General features: G+C 42.3%; 1 protein-coding gene across 1 annotated transcript in view; it reads right to left on the bottom strand.

The window, feature by feature from the left end:
• Nucleotides 1-17,384, bottom strand: part of CACNA2D3 (calcium voltage-gated channel auxiliary subunit alpha2delta 3) — an 870,474-nt gene that overhangs the window by 688,277 nt on the left and 164,813 nt on the right. The window contains exon 3 of the mRNA XM_045192346.2: nucleotides 9,832-9,948. Within this exon, the coding sequence (XP_045048281.1) occupies nucleotides 9,832-9,948 (117 nt within the window). The remainder of the gene's footprint in view (nucleotides 1-9,831; nucleotides 9,949-17,384) is intronic.

The raw sequence follows: 17,384 nt of genomic DNA on the forward strand, positions 1-17,384 counted from the left end.
GTAGGCTCATACCCGGGATAGCTACTGGGGCCAGAGTGGGGACAGCTGGAACAAGGAAAAAAAATAGTATAGTATAAACCATGGGAAAGGGTATTTGACAGCCATCCTCCTATCAATACCCTTTCCTCCTTCTTGGTAAAAGGACAAGGAGGAGGATGGGGGGAGGAAAGGAAGAAGAAATGACCAATGAACCTATAAAAAATGGTCAAATTTCCTATATGGTCCCATAAGGAGAAGTGAACCAGAGTGACTGAGGCCCTCAGTCTGGTGTTCTGACAATGAGCCAACTGGGAACAGGGTCCTTCCCCAGTGAGAGAGGCTTGCTGCACAAGCTCAGATTTTAGTGAGACTAGTGACTTTCTTCCATGGTGGGAGGGTGGTGGTCTAAGACACCCCAGTACCACAACCCTTAGGTGCTGAGCCACTGGTGTTCCCAGGCAACTCCTCCAAACAACTGGCACCCCAAATCCAGGCTGATTGGTGCTGGTCATTGTGTCCACAGCCCCCCTCACACAGCCACCAGGCTATGCTTACAGTGTGCTCCGGGATAGGCAGGATAGGGTGTCCAGGCATGTCCAAGCCTGTGCCTGGCTCACCGCCCTCTTTGAGGGATGACGGGTGGCCAGCACTGGGCCTTCTCTCTGTTGTGGCAATGGCGCCCATGCTCTGTGCCACTGTGTGACTTACCTCAAACCCGGGTGCAGGGCAGGTGCAGAGCCAGAAATACCCTTCATGCTGAACCACTGTTTTAAAGAAACCAAGTAAAAAGAAATGCTCCTTTTTGCCTGTAAGATGGACAAAGACTTAAAGAATAACGAGAGTCAAATGCTAGAGGGGGAAGTGAAGAAATAGTAGCTCTATAACCACACAGGTGGGAGCACAAGCTGGCAGATGCTATCCGCAGGACAAGCTGGCAAGGTACCAAAAGCCTCGATTTTACTTCTAGGAATACATCCTAATAAATGCATCAAATAAATAGAAAGAGTTTCTCTGCAGGAGAGTTTATCATGTTATTGCTTATAATAGTGAAACACTGTAAATGACACCAGCAAGAGATAATTGCTTGACTGGGACATCCAGAAAGGAGACTATTATACAGTTACATTAGAGAATAGAAACATGCATTCACTGACATGAAAAGATGTCCACAACATGTAACATTTAAAAAGAAAAGAAAAGCTAGTTACAAGAAAGTATAATCCACTGTTTCAGAAGTTTATATAAGCACACATATATGCATGTACACATGCACAAATAGGGAAAATCTGGAGGGGTAGAAATTAAAATGTTTAAAAGCAAAAGGTATTGACATATGTTGTGCCTTTTAATAACCTCTTGGTGAGGTGATCTCTTTTTCCTTTATCATATTCTTCATTCTTTTTCTTTTACAGTAACCATGTATTGTATAATCAGTAAAAACAAAACAAAAAGCATAAGAAAACAAACATATTTGAGGTGAGCTACTTAGAAAACCTCAAATTAAGTCATCCATATAGCTCTGAAAATGAAAAGCTTTTAGTCAAATATTTAGGAATAGGACCAAAAAAACAATGAAATTGGGAAAGCTTGGCACAGTGGCTCTTACCCACAAAGAACTCATTGTACAGGTCAACATCCCCAGAACAGTAGGACCACTAGGACACAGTCCACCATGCCAACCCCACTTCCAGTCCATGAAGCTGGTGGAAGATGAGGGGCTTGAGGAGACAGGAGACGAAATGGCACACACAGGGATGCCCAGCGGTTCTCCCTTCCTCCCTTAGGGAGAAGTTCATCTCCCTCAGGAGGCAGGCACGTTGCTCACTGTCAGTGTGGGTGGGAGGGTCGGTCAGAAGCCTCTGGGCCTCTCTGTGAGGCTCCAAAGTATGTTAGCAGAAACCCCAACCCCATTTGGGACGAACTCCACAAAGACCACGTGGTTCCATGTGGTTTTACCCTCAACCATTAACCGAGAATGGTTCGCTGACCTCATCAAAACTGGTGAGTCCAGGTTGTTGCTATTTTTTGTTTCTTCTGATTTGAGGTTTTTACTCTAAATTGCATTACATATATGTATAGAATTCTGTAATTCAGGTTGAAAAGAGAGAGAGAGAAAGAGAAAAAAGCAAATATGCCACAAGATACAGCAACATAAAAAATAATAGTCTTTTCCTGCTTCATTTGTAACTTAAAACATTTTTTTCAGCAACAAATTTACTCCTCTTTCAAGGAACAAGTTCTGAAATTTTGAGATGAGATTAGACATGAATACAAGGCAGAAAATATGTTTAGATATATACAGCCACCTCTACAAAGGCCATCCTAGCAATGTTCGGTATTTTCAGCTCCTAAGACCTCTGCAGCTCATTCTGGACTTAACAACTAAAGAGTTTATGATGTAAGGGTCATTTTATACAGGGAGGATCAGTTCTGTCTTAAGAACATTTATTTAATTTAAAAATTTATACACAAAATGGTTGGTTTAATTTCCAACTTAATGAATGTCCTTTTGAAAGTACGCCATGTCAACAACTTTACCTTGCCTGCAGATGTAGATGGGTTTGAAACCAGAAGTGTTTGTAGAGTCCTGTACACACCAATGCCTTCTATAGCACATATCAATATTCTTGGTATGAGCATGCTTTCCTTGGGTGCACTCTGATTTTCATGCCTCAGTGTATATATATTTACATAAAAACATAGATGTGTTTTATAGTCGTACATATGTAGACACACACCCATCAAAAAACAGCTAGAGAAAGGCACTGTAATAGTACCCTCTAGCTTTTTGGAAGACTGGCGTAAATCTCTTCCGCAGGGGCAAAAATCCATCTTTCAGAGAAGGTAAATGTTTATTAAATGCAAATGCTGATATTCGTTACCTAAGAAAAATGTCTTGCTGCATGTGGAATTTCTCGATAAAAAGCTTTCAAGTCTCAGGTTCCTCCAGATAAACCCCTATCGGTGAGCTGATGCGTGAATGCACTGAAATTGAATTACTGTACAACAGCAATTACTTTCCGCGGTACAGATGTAATGGGAGTCAGTTCTGCAATGAACAGCAGGTAGCTCTAGGAAGGGGGAACTTCACATACAATCTAGTCTCTCTCAGCTTTTCCCAAGGAGCAAGCATGTTTATTTTTAAGCAAAGCGCTCCTTTTCAAGTGCTGGATTTATCATGTTATCAATGTAAATCGAAAAATAAGTGAAACAGGATTAAGTTTATTTATGGGTATGAGCTTCAGACTGCTTTCGAATTTTATTCAGTATCTTATCCAAGTTTTGAAAACAAAAGACTCCTTACTTTGTGAGTTTAGCTCCAACCTGCTTTTTATGTCTCCTCACTGTCCCCATTGAGGTTTGTTCTTCCAGATACTTTTAATTAACTGGGGGGAGAAATGAATTTGAACAGCAAATAAAATCCTTAATGTTTGGCTGACATGCTACCATAATAGACACCATCCTATAATCCTCTTTCTCTTTGTAAAATGTGTTCAAGTTTCCAGAGGCCCAGACTCTGTAGAGCCCCATAGTGAAAGCCATGTGGGTCATCGCCTGGACAAGAATCCAGGAATACCTGAAACCAAGACAGAAAGGTGTTACAGTTCTGGCCCAAATCAGTGTGATGAGGGCAGTGCCTGCCCCAGAGCTGCTCCACACAATCAAAGGCAGTAACCACTCCGGAGATTCCTAGCATAAATGTATACACTCCCCAAAGTCCTTTTTTTGTCATTTCCTGCTTTAGCTACTGTTTTCAAGTTGTGCTGCTCATTTTGAGCTTATGGGCCGTTTGAAAATCACAGGATCATTACTTCCCCTGGCAGTGCTGGAATCTGCCCTAAAAGTACATCACTGTAGTCAGAGATGCCCATGGTTGCTCAGTTACTTCCTACATTCTCCTCCAACTGCACACTTAGCTGTGCATGCTCGGAGGTTCCTGGAGTTCAGATGATCCTTCCAGCTGTGATGGTTTGTGCCACCCCTAGTGGAGACTCGGTCTTTAAAGACAAAAGAAACGCTGGGCAGCCTGTCCACATAGCCAGGGCCACGAAATGCACATGCCTTGCCTTCTCCCTCCTCTCAAATCAGGGAAAAGAATCTGTCACCATCAGCAAGGCAAAGGAAGGGGAGCTGCGTCAGTGTGCCTCCTGTCAATATTTCATGTGACCTCTGACCTGTGACAGGTTGAACATGCCCCGGTGTCATTTAGGAATGGCCCAATGGGAGTCCTCAGCTGGCAGAGGACTGATGAACCTCACTTCCTCCACGTCCAGCATGTGAAAAGTCTCCCTTGAAATGTTAATGAACTGAAAGCAAATTGATTCCATTTCTTGTCTATTCATAGGACTTAAAACTTGATGAACTGCTTAGCAACATTAATTGAGGGCTTAGTCACATGAATATGTTTCAACAAAGAAGTTGGGAGATAATACTTCGGGCACAATCATTATTCACAAGAGCAAGGAGCAGCATGGCTGTATCGAACTCAGTTTGGCTCTAAGTTAAAACAACCTACATCAAACCTCCAAGCAGGTTTGGAAAAATTATTTAAACCACTAATGGCATTAAGACAAGCTAGAAAATATTAGTTAAGAAATGCTACCATAATAACAGCACCATTATATTAATGGCAATTATTGAAGCTAAGGTTATTTGTAATTTCCTGGCCTAAAAAGTTACATGTAGTCCATTACCACCCAGATGACAGAGGTTATGTAATGGGCAGGCCACTTAGGTTTCACATTTACTTCAGCCATCTGACGGGGAGAAAATAGGACTTTCTGTGATAGGATAATTGCATAGTGGAGAGTAATTCAAATAGGGGACGAGTATGACAAAATCACTCTGATTCAAGTAATCACTGGGAAAAGTGATGGGGTAAAACGATGAAATCAAGCCAGAAGAGACAGAAAAAGATCAACACTATTTAACAGCCAAGACATGACAGGCGTGTTAGAGGACGGGGGTTACTGCACGTAGTACTTCTTCTTTTCTTTTCAGCACTAACTTAGCTGCCTTCATAGACTAAAGGTGTTAGTGCAGTTTTCTAAATTGCTATTGCCAGTTTCATAAATATTTTATATGCATCAATGGAAACTTTAATAATCAGTGTTGTTTGTGAGCCAGTGTTTTCTCACCTATGTTCCTGAGTCCTCCCAGTCATCGCAATTGATGGGCACTTGGTGCCGAATCAGTTCCTGGGAGGAAGACACTTGGGGAGGCGCTAGAACTCCAAGCCAACTCAGACTTCTGAGGGTGGGGATGGGAGCTTGGAAATGGAAGACTGCTAGGTGTGGCGCATCACAGCGATGGAGGGAATTCTAAGTCCATTCTTTCCCTGGGCCACTTGAGAAGAAGGTTGCAGCTTGGTGGGTGCCAAGGGAAAGGAGGGGCCCCGGTGCACTGAGTTGTCTTCTAGGGCAATGCTGCAAATAATGACTCCACCGCAAACCCACAGGCACATTAGGATTTGAGGTCTTTGCTTTCCAAATGCTCACAATTGGAGCAAATAGCAACCATTCTTATTCAAGAAGTAAACTGTCATTATAGTATGAAAAATAGTCACTCCTTCTGCTCCCCTGGCCTCAACATAAACCAGCACCCAGAATGCCTCTCAGTGGCCACCTCATCTCATTCCAAATGCCAGGTTTTTGCCAAAAGAGCTGTACAGCTGACAGTGGGGACTAGGCCAGTCTCAATGACAATGCCATCTCCAGACAAAACCCTAACTTACTATACAGGCCCTCTTTCCTGTTTTAAGATTGGGAGCAGGGGAGAGCCACATATCACTGGACCAGTTAACCTAGACTTTATGGCAAGGGTGTCAAACTCATTTTCACTGGGGGCCACATCAGCCTTGCAGTTGCCTTCAAAGGGCCAAAATAATTTTAGGACTGTATATATGTAACTACTCCTTAACTGTTAAGAAGCTGAAATTACATTCGGTCCTTTGAAGGCAACTGCAAGATTGATGTGGCCCCCAGTGAAAGTGAGTTTGACACCCCTGCTTTATAACATCAAGTATGCACACAAAAGAAGTTGTACATCTATTTTTAAATGCATGTAATACATAGTTCAGAAAATCCTAGATGCCTTTACTCTGGGAACTTTTCAATTCAAACAGAGCAATTATTTTTTCATTTCGAAGGACCACACCAGTCATTTCAGTCTTTTAAAAAAAATTTTATTGTTATTCTATTACACTTGTCCCAATTTCCCCCCTTTCCCCTCCTCCACCCAGCCCACCCCCCACTCCCACAGTCAATCCCCACAGCATTGCCCATGTCCATGGGTCATTCATACATGTTCCTTGACTAGTCCCTTCCCCTTCTTTCCACCATTATCCCCCTTCTTCCTCCCCTCTGGTTGCTGACCATCTGTTCCACGTTTCCATGCCTCTGGTTCTATTTTACTTGTTAGTTTATTTTGTTCATTAGATTCCTCTTATAGGTGAGATCACATGGTATTTGTCTTTCACTGCCTGGCTTACTTCACTTAGTATAATGCTCTCCAGTTCCATCCATGCTGTTGCGTATCGGTCTTTCTTTTTTTTTTTCAACTTCACTAAATTAAAGCAAAAAGGCTTCAAAATTTGGTTCCCTCCTATCATCACTATTAAATGTTCACACCTGGAAGGTACCTTAACCAGCAGTGATAGCAAACATATACTGAAAGTTTACTATTTTCCAGGCACAGTGCTAAATACTTTACACAGATACACACACAGGCACTGGAATTCTACCACCTGAGTGCGAAAAGAACTCCACTGGGCCTGCCCATGTGACCTGGGCAAAGGGCTTCACCCTGCCAAGCCTGCTTGCTCATCTCTAAAACAATGATGCTAACAGTGTCTCACTCCCAGCATTGATGTGAGAATGAAATGAGATGACCCATGAAAAGTGCTTAGCACAGAGCCTGGTGCACAGTGAACTCAAGAACCATAGCATGCCCCTTACCAGTGTGGCTCAGTTGCTTGGATGTCATCCTGCAAAGCGAACGATCACTGGTTTCACTCCTGGTCAGGGCACATGCCTGAGTTACGGGCCAGGTCCCTGGTTCGGGGCATTGATGTTTTTCTCACACATCTAGCTCTTTCTCCCTCCCTTCCCCTCTCTCTAAAAATAAATAAATAAAATCTTTTTAAAAAGAAAATAAAAGAAACATAAGTATAGATTAGTAAATCATTGACTCCTCCTAACATCTCCAGGAAGTAAGTGAGAAAAAGATGTCTACTGGGTTTCTTAGCTTTTCTCACCAGCCTCCCACCTCAGGGCAGAACTGAGATTTGCCCATGGCTCACTGGCCAGATGGGTCCCTGCCTCTGAGCAACCAGGTCCAGGTTCTGGTACTGGCTGGATCTCCTCGTTAGGGGGCATGCCATCCCGCACAAGCCCCTGAGTCCCACATACCAGGGCTTCCTCATCTGTCAGTGGCAGAGGTAGAACCTAAGGAGATTTATGTCTCTTTCTACTCTAGAATTTTGTGATTCACATGGACATGCAAATAAAATCAGTAACAGCATTTCCCCTTCTCAGACTGACATTGCTGTTAGTAGTATTTAAAACAGAATAAAACATTTTTATTATTTGTGCAAGAGCTCAGGAAAAGGAGCACTCACATACCTCTACTGCTGAAAGTACTGTGAATTGGCACAACCTTATCTGCACAGAAATGTTTTCATGTATATAAAGAGCCTTGAAGACCGGTTCACAGCCTCTGGCTCAGGAATTCATCTTTAAAAACGTGTTGCACTGCAGGGTGCTGATGACGTGGTGGTGATGAACGATGTGGACTCTGGGGTCTCCATGTGCCTGAAGCCCACCTCTCACCCCCCATGTGACCTCAGAAACAACTTCACCTCTGCCTCTCAGGCTCCTCTTTTGTAAAACAGAGAGAATGACAGTAACTGCCATCACGGAGCTGTTATAAGGATAAGTAAGTGTAAAATGCATACAGGAGCCCCCAACATAGCAGGTGCTGACTGCTGATCACTGTAGCATTATTTACACCAAAACTTGCAAGCAACTTCAATATCCAGATACTGAGCAGCAATCAAATCAATTATAACATACCTTTGATTGGGATATTAAACAGCCATTGAAGAAAAGTCAAGAAATACAGAGACACAAGAAAATGCTTACACTACAGTGGCATAAAGAAGTGAAAAGAAGCTGTATAAGAAAGTGAACAGGCAATACAATTGCAAATTTGAGAAAAGAAAAACACAGAGGTACAAGCATAAAAATGCAAAGACAGTACACAAGAAGGAAGGAAACAGTAACACACAGCTATGGTTTCCTAGTGGGTTGGGGACTTTGGGGGATGTTTTTCTGTTTAATACTTTTCAATATACAGGGGCAGGCAAAAGTAAGTTTACAGTTATAATACTGATAATCATAATTAATAAATAAGAATATAAGAATAAACTCTGTTTCATGTACTCACAACTGTAAACCTACTTTTGCCAACCCCTGTATTCTTAAAGTTTCACCAAAGGGGTGTTCATTTTATAAATAAGGAATAGTAACTGTGGTAGACTACCTTTTTTCAGGTTTCTGACTGTTAGATTTGAGTGGCTGCCATGCTGCCTATAGAGAATACCACTTGCTTCAAGACATAGGACACATAGGAGGCCACCACGCAGCTCCCAGGGCTAGCTCTCAGTGCAATATTTCTGCAGCTGATATAAGTATTTTTTCTTCTGAGGCACTTCAGAGCCTCCACCAAAAAATCTCAACTTATTTAAATTAACAGTCATGGAAGCAGCAGAAGCTACCATTTACTGAGCACTGTTTATATGTGAGGGTCTGTGCTAAGTGGCTCAAAATCACAACTTTCCTTAATCATCACGTTTCTTACATGTTTTCCCTGCTTACAGATGAGGACATTAAGGCTCATGAAGGCTGTTTCTCCAAAGGCCAAAGCTTAGGAAGTGACAAAGGCAGGCACTGAACCCAGGTCAAACTCATGCTCTTACCAATTAAACTACAATCCTTCCTTCCCTGAATAGTACAAAAAGGTTTTAGAGTCACGCAAATGTGTGGGATCAATCAGGTCAAAAGCAGAAATAACTTGTGGAAATTTCATTTGGCCAATTAAGTGTGAGAGAAGCTAAAGTAGGAAGTGTTCTTTTATGACAAAGTGATTCTGGAGATAATTATTAAAACTGAAAGGTAAGCAAACTATACATTAGAAATAAAGAACTCTGCATATTGCAATTCTTTCCCGTAATCCTGTGCCAATACGGCATTAATGTAGGATACTGCAACATTCACATGTCCTGAAGCAAGAATGGAAGGTGCCCTATTTATTAGCTGGCTGTAACATATAAAGTTGGAAACCATGTTGGAAATCCAAAATAACATATCTTGCACTATTGTTCCATTCATCCCACTGACAATTTGAAAGTTCAGGGAACTCTTACCAGTCAAGATAAACATTATAACTATAGTAATATTCCAACAGTGATAAAGAGAACTTCTGAGTTCATCTAGATTGATTTACTTCACTGAGATTTTCAATTCCACATTAGGCAAGCATTGCTTAGATTTTTTATAGTTGCTTAGTTGAACCATAGGGTACCTTTGAATGATTTTGAGTAATTAGGAAATGTGTGACACTTCTGATGAAGACATAAAATTATAAGGTGAAAGCTGGTACCCAAACTATATATGGAAATGGCAATCCTGTCCCTAGTAACTACTTTTCCTAGTTAACTCGACTTAAGAAAAGAAAGAATTCACATAATAGTTGAGTCAATTTTGATCTTTGAGAGTTGGGTTCACCAGATCCAGTTCCCTGAAGCTGTCTTGTGTCTTCGGACAACAAAGAGCTGGAAGCAGAGGCACTTACCCGCACTGCTTCTGACTTCTTGTGAAACATCTCTTCCATGTTCTTTGCCAGCTTTTTCACCAGCTGGAGGCCATCGATTTCCTCTATGACAACGTCTTTCTCATACTCTTTGTATTTCTGTAAGGAGGGAGGGCAACAGTAAAAGCACATGATATCACCAAGCACCACGCCCATGATGTCACAGCCCCTCTACCTACAAGGAGTAAGTAAAGGTAAAGTTATAATATGACTGGCTCTGTTGGATTTAGGGAGATTAGACTATATTTCATAATTATTGAACCAACTAGGGATAAATGTAAACATTGACTCTGACTCTCTCGGAAACTTAACTAGCACCCAGGAAAGAAATAAACCCAAAGCAAATAAACTCTTTATCATTCATCTACTTCAGTTCCTGAAATCAACACCCTATACTTCCAATTTGACCACAATCAGACATTCTTCTGGTGGACTGCCCCAGATTCATTAGCTATCCTGCAGCCAACACCACTGGAAACTGACTATTCCAGATGTGTCATAGATAAAAATGAAGAAGTTCAACTTTTGTGTTTTGTTTTTCCTTAAACATCACTACTTAATTTTCCATGGCCAAAGACTGAGACCTTAGGGGAAAAAAAATAGTTTCAAGGCTAAGACTATAATAACTATCGTAGGAGTTAGCAAAATATAACCCTTGGGCCTAATCCGATCCATCACCTATTTTTATAAATAAAGTTTTATTGGAACAAAACCATACCCATTTGTTTACATATCTGATCAAGTTAAGTAGTCAAAACAGAGACCAGATGACACAAAATCTAAAATATTTACTCTCTGATCCTTTACAGAGAAAGCTTGCCAACTCCTGAACTGGAGTAGGAATTAAAGAAAGTAACATGGCAGAACATCTTATAAACACTTTATAATGATAGAGTTGTTGCTATGAATTTGAGTAATTCAATTCAATTATTGAGGACTTCACATGTACCCTCTAGGAGGTTACAGAAAGGAGTATTCACAATAAGTGCAAAACCCATAAAAACATTTTATATAAGGTATATCAATCTGTTAGTCTGTTCATAAGGGACTGATTTGACCCAACTTCTCAAAAACAACTTTTCATTCAAAACCCATCACATACCCTGAGAATTTATCTGTTTAAACCAGAAGTTCTCAGATGGTCCAAGAACCCCTCTGGGGTCCCTGAGACCCTTTCAGGGGTCCATGAAGTCCCCCTTTATTCCACCAGCATTTCTATGTGAAGACAGATTTTCTTCATAGGTTTTAACAAATTACAACGGACTGAACACAGAAGCAGATATGAAAATCACCTGTCTCCTCTTAAACCAAACATTAAAGAGATTTGCAAAAATAAAGAAATAAATGTCAACCCTCTAACTAAATCTTTTGTTTTAGAAAATAAATTTATTTTTCATATAGTATGTAATCTATGTTAACATGTAAGGATTTTTTATGTTTTGAATTAATTTTTTTTCTGTTTTAAAAATTTTATTTATTTATTTTTAGAGAGAGAGAGAGGAAGAGAGAAAGAGCGGGGGAGAAATATCAATGTGTGAGAGAAACATCGATCAGTTGCCTCTTGCACATCCCCAAGGCCTAGCAGGGACCCTGCCCGCAACCCAGGCATGTGCCCTGACTGGGAAATGAACCAGTGACCCTTCAGTTTGCAGAACAACACCAAATCCACTGAGCCTCACCAGTCAGGGTTGAATTATTTAATTTTTAAATTAATTTTTAAATTTCTTAGTTTGAATTTCTATATGGCAAACATCAATAAACATACTCCATATAAGCAAAAGGTCTTAGGGATCTCAATGTTTTGTAAGACTATAAAGGGGTCCTAAGACTAAAAGTTTATTTTCACTAAAGATTTAATATTGATCTCACTGAAAAGAAATATTATTTATTAATAAAAACCTTCCAAATGGATTTACTAATACTTTTACCGTTCAACAGGAATCCCTTACATTTATGTAGCTATCGAAGAGCTGAAGAAATGAAAATATTGGGGGGCTTTATATTTATTCATTTGTCAGAGAACCTGAATCAGTCAATAACCCCTCACCCCAAGATCCTATTTAGGAAAAATAAGGGCTCCACATCTTGGCTCCAGTAACCTTGACAGTCATTTTTAAAGAAAAAAATATAATGACTTTTTAACAGCAGGATCATTTTTTGAGATACAAATTTACATTTTCTCCTCATTTCCCCTCCTTTATCCTAAAAAATGTAAACTATAAGGAGGCTCAGTCTTTCCTTGTCCCAAGGAAGAGGGGTGTGTGTCCATAAAACACTTCCTTTCCTAGCTTAGATTCCCAAGTCCTTTGGGTGTCCTGAAAAAAAAAGATTAGACTTTGAGGACAGAGGGACTGATGATAAGGAAACAAATGTAAAGAGAGAATCCCTCTGATTCTTAAGACCAAAATGAAATTCCTAGAGTCTGGGAGCATCTGGCTACACAGAGTCCCTGGGGCCCACCACTGGACTCAGACCGAGGGCAAGAAGGGACCCTCAGACTGGGCGTTGGGGCCTCTCACCTGAACATCAGGCCCAAGGGCTTGGTGTTTCTTAGAATTAAGATAATCCTAAAGAAATAAACAAAGTGCTATCCAGACCACCTGAGTCTGGACCAAGACAGACATTAGCTACATTATTTCTAAGATGCTCTGAGCTGCTCTGCCTGGTCCTACAATGGATCATGAGTTGTAAGTGACACGTTTATCCCTGTTTCTTGAAAACATCCATAAATATCTTACATGTTTTTCTTGAGAGTCTCTCTCTTATAGCTCATCTGGAAAAACAGTATTCCTTCTAGCCTTTCCTTCCGCCTCGAAAAGTGGGCCCTGGTTCCCCAAGACAGTGAGGCTGCACCCTCCCTCTGACCGCCCGAGCACTGAGTGTGGTCCAGAAGGTGAGGTCAGGTCCTCATGGTCACACACCAGCCCACAGCAGACACTCACGGGACTTCTCTGGGTGAAGCTTGCTGCAAAACAATTGCGCTGTGACAATATAAGAAACAAGCAAGCCATGCAGCTACGGCTCTGTAAGAGTGACCGCCCCGCCCCTTGGGAAGGTGACTGGGTTGGCCTGGGATGTGGGACTCCAGACAGCCCACGCCTGGCTCAGGCTCACAGCGTCCTCTGCTGTATGAATAAAACTTCAATGACAATTACTGGAACCTTTCCCTAAATTCAAATGCAAGCCAATGTCTTCAGAGCCAAAAATCCTGGGGGTTCTCCGCTGCCTGCCAGATGTGTTCCAAAAGCCAACAGCCGAGACCAACTTAGAGCCAAGGCTGATTCACTACCAAAAATACAAAGTTTGAGAAGTGAGTAAAACAAAACAAAACTAATGTCAGTCTAATATTTACAGAGTCAGTGAAATCAATCTCTGTCTTAAGTAATTCTGTAACTGACAGTGATCTAGAGACTTCAGATAAAGAAAAATAAAATGGATTTCACAATTAGCATTTATCTGTATCTTTTGATTTTTATATAGGGGCCATTATTCTGGCCATATCTATTACTTGCAGGTGTTTATCTCCCAATAGACTTCTAAAATAGGATCAATTTATTTCTACCATCCCCTAAGTTTTCAGTAAGATCTTCCTGCATCTTCTCCTCTTTTGAGTCTGTTCTGTGAAAAGGAGCCACTGACTTCGTGGAGGGTTGTCAGTCTCCCAGGACTACTTGGTGCCTAGCGACCTAGCTAACCAATCTCAACATGAAGCTCTGTGCCCAGTCAAGGATTCCAGATGTGGCACAAACACAGCAGTTCACTGGTTCCACTCCTCTGCCCACCTACATCTCCTCCCTTCAGGACATGGGACAATGGGCCCTCTTTGCCAATGAACCCAGCCCATGCTACTCTCTCACCACGCTGGGGAACTTAGCACATAAGCAAAAAAAAAGGCACACTGCTTTTGAAGATGTGTTAATGTCTATTGGAATTGGGTTAGAACAATGTAATGCCTTGCTCTTACCAGAAAACATTACACTTTGCTGGACTCAAAGGATTTTGAAGAACAGAGAGATTAACCCAGTGATAGTCATTAATCCATAGCAAGCCCTTAGCAGTTTAGAATGGCAATGTGTGTGTGTGTGGATTCCTTCAAAAATGTGCCTACAGTATGAAACCAAGTAATTTGACCTCCGCAACTGGATAGAGCAAGCTACAACAGTACAACAGAATTCCACATAGCCATCCCCAAATTGTATAAAAGGATGTAGGAAATGTGCATGCAGTATGTTGTAATATGTTACAGACCATAATGGGTGACTTTGTACTTTCAGTTACTAATCTGCACATACACGTACACACACAAACACTGCTAGAAGGACATGCCAAATATTCACAGCTGGCTGCACAATTACAAAATTTTTCCTTTTGTTTCTTGCTTACCTGTACATTCTCATTTTTACAATGAACATACATTGGAAATTAGAAAATGTAAAAGTTCTAGTCACATGTAGAATAGCATATGGGCACCTAATAAACAGATTCCTTCAGGGGAACATGGTCCCAATTAGAATCTGTGGAATTAAGCAGCATGTCTTCGTTAGCAGAGCCTAAGGAAGTCGGTACAAGGAGTCCTCTGTGTATCCCAGGCCCTGCACGGAGCTGGATGCTTTTCACGTATCAGTCCGTCCAATCCTCACAGGTACCCGAGAGGTTGGCACTATCCCCACGTGGCAGATGGGGAACTGAGGCACAGGGAGGTTTAGTCAGTCATTGAAAGGCAGATTCTTTTTTTTTAAATTTTTTATTGTTATTCAATTACAGTTGTGTGCCTTTTCTCCCCATCCCTCCACCCCACCCCAGCCAAACCCCCCTCCCTCCCCCACCTGGACAATTTTGTCCATGTGTCGAAAGGCAGATTCTTAGGCAGTGAGTTTTACACCCAGCAAGGCGTAACTTCTAGTCACTTGGTCATTTGAATCTGGGGAGTAAAGGGTGACGGATTGACAGTATGAATATTTGCAAGCTTGTTTCTGAGGGCCCATTTCACTGCCATAACAACCTGTTTCATTAACTTTTGTAGCCAATGGTGGCTCAGACTTCCCAAGAGAGTCAAATGCCAAAAAGTGGAGACATCGTCACTTAACGAGGCCTGCAGCTGCTCACCAGGCTGCTCCAAATGAGCCAAAGCCACGTGGCCAGGGCACGCTGGATGCCACAAAAGTGGACATATCCCTCCACAGGGCCTCTGAGAGGTGAGCTTGAAACCTGGTCTCAAAGAACAGATATAGCTCTTGACAATATAAATACCTGGAGGGAAAGGACCAAGCCCCCTCTTAAGGTGGCCCTGGAGCCTTCATAATAAATTTCACATGGCTGTGTTTGGGCCACAAATCATCTTTTGTTCTCCAGGGTACCAAAAAACAGTTGGAGGCCAAATACCCCAAGCTCCTTTTTCTCTAGTGTTGGCCTCCAACCTAAGCATATAGACAAGGGCACTTGGTTTTCTACAGCTTCAAGGGCTATGTTAGCAATTACTTTGCTTCATGTAAAAGCAGTCCTCCTTGCATGGGAAAAGGAGTTAGGAAAGTGTTGGCAGATCCCTGAAAACACCAAAGGAAGACCGATGAACATGGAAGAGATGTTGTGCCACATGAGTGAAGGTTCAAGCCAGTCTGGATTTGAATACTGTCTCTAGTCTATTTATTTGTTCCTCCAACATCTACTTTGTGTCTCTGGTATGCCAGGCAGGGTATAAGTAGGCACTGAGCACAATGATAAGTAAAGAAAATTGAAGAAAGCTGGCATTCTAATGGTCAGGAGTGTTGTGATGAGTAACAGGAAAAAAAGATACGATATAGTGGTAGGTTGTACCAGTGGGGCGGTCACAGTAGTAACTCCATCTTGCTGCACCTTTAAAGGGTGACTAGGTTGGGAAGATGGGAGACATGACAGGGGATGAACCTGCCTGGCAGAGGGAGAGGCAGGTATGGAGGCCCAGGAATAAGAAGCTGCCTGGGGCCCAGGAAACTACCCTGTTTCACTTCACTGGCACATACAAGGCCAAGGTGGGGATTCTGATGAGAGATGAGGTCAAAGTAGTGAGCAAAGTCAGGCCATCAAGGGTAGTGTTCAGGATGTAAGAGTTTGGACCTTATCCTGATTTGGGTAGGTGGGTCAGGTGTGGAGACAGGCAACAGCCAGAGCCATTAAAGAACTTATTGGTATTGGGATTTGATGACCAGATGTCTGCATTTGAAAAATCTTAGTGTACACTATGGAGAGGAAGGAGTTAAAGCTGGGTGGAGATGAGGAGTTGGGAGGCTGGAGCAACCAGAACTTGGGAGACAATAACAGGAAGAGACCAGGAGAGTCAGAGGAATGAGAGGTGGGCTCCCCAGGAGACATGCAGAAGTTTGATGGTCGGACACAACAGCAGTTTGGGAGGTTGGCCATGTCACTGTAAGGAAATCACTTAACCTCCTGGGCCACAGTGTCCTGGTTCAGAATGCCTGGGAGGCTGGTGACCATCTTCCAGGGCTGCTCTGGAAGGTTACTAGGACATCTGTGAAAGCCCCCAGCATAATGCCTGCACAGAATGGGACGCTCTAGTCCTCAGGCTCCCTGGTTTTCCGTCCTGCTACAGGGGGGAAATTTTCTGCTATAGAATATTTAGTAGGTGCTGTATTTTCATACTAACCCCTTCCTGAACGGAAGTTCTTAAGGTAAGAGACAAATCCAACAGGGTCACTGATGATATCTATGCTCTTCACTCTGCCACCCCTGTCCTCTGAGCCTCCCCAGAGCTTGGGGCAGTAGCTGGAGATACCTGAGCAGCCCAGTCTGTGGCTTTAGCCAAGACCAGGGCAAAGGAAGAACACAGCCCTTCACAAGGGCACTTCTCAGTATTCACGACACAGAAGGAAAGAAAGCCTGAAAAACTTTTTATTCCCTCTCTCTCAGGAGAACATCTAAAACGTCCACTCCTTCTGTTAGCAGAATCAGCATTTGGCAAGAAATCTCATGATGGGCCAAGAACATTCATCATTTGCGAAGGGAGACACAGAAATGCATTATTTCTGCAGCATCTATTTTGCCAGATCATTTCACACAAACACCAGGAAGAGAAAAGCACTACTTCAATGTCAGAACACTTAATGTTGTTCATACATTTGGGTCATTTTTCTCCTCCGTGATAACTGCATATCTAGAAGTGAGTCACCTGGAACAGCCCCCACAAAGGGGCTCCAGTCAGGAGACTTCTGACCAGTCACAATTAATTGGGATTTAAGCCAAACATGAAAGAGGGGCTTGAGGACACTCAGCATCCTGAAAACATGCCCTCTGCAGAGAACAGACGAAGGGAGTATCACTAACCAAAGACCCGGTGCATCTGAATATGGTCTCTTGGCCATATTTTTCATCAAAAACTGCAATTACATCTCTAGAGTCAGCAAAATTGAATCACTAGATGAGGGTTGACAGAAGGTCCAGGATGGGGAATAGCAATGCAAGGACCTGCCCAGACCCAAGTGAGACTCCGGGGGGCTTGCCTCAAAGCCCACGACTTCAGAGACTGGCCTGCTTCTCCATCC

The sequence above is a fragment of the Desmodus rotundus genome, chromosome 8 (assembly GCF_022682495.2).
Source record: "Desmodus rotundus isolate HL8 chromosome 8, HLdesRot8A.1, whole genome shotgun sequence".
NCBI classification, from domain to species: domain Eukaryota; kingdom Metazoa; phylum Chordata; class Mammalia; order Chiroptera; family Phyllostomidae; genus Desmodus; species Desmodus rotundus.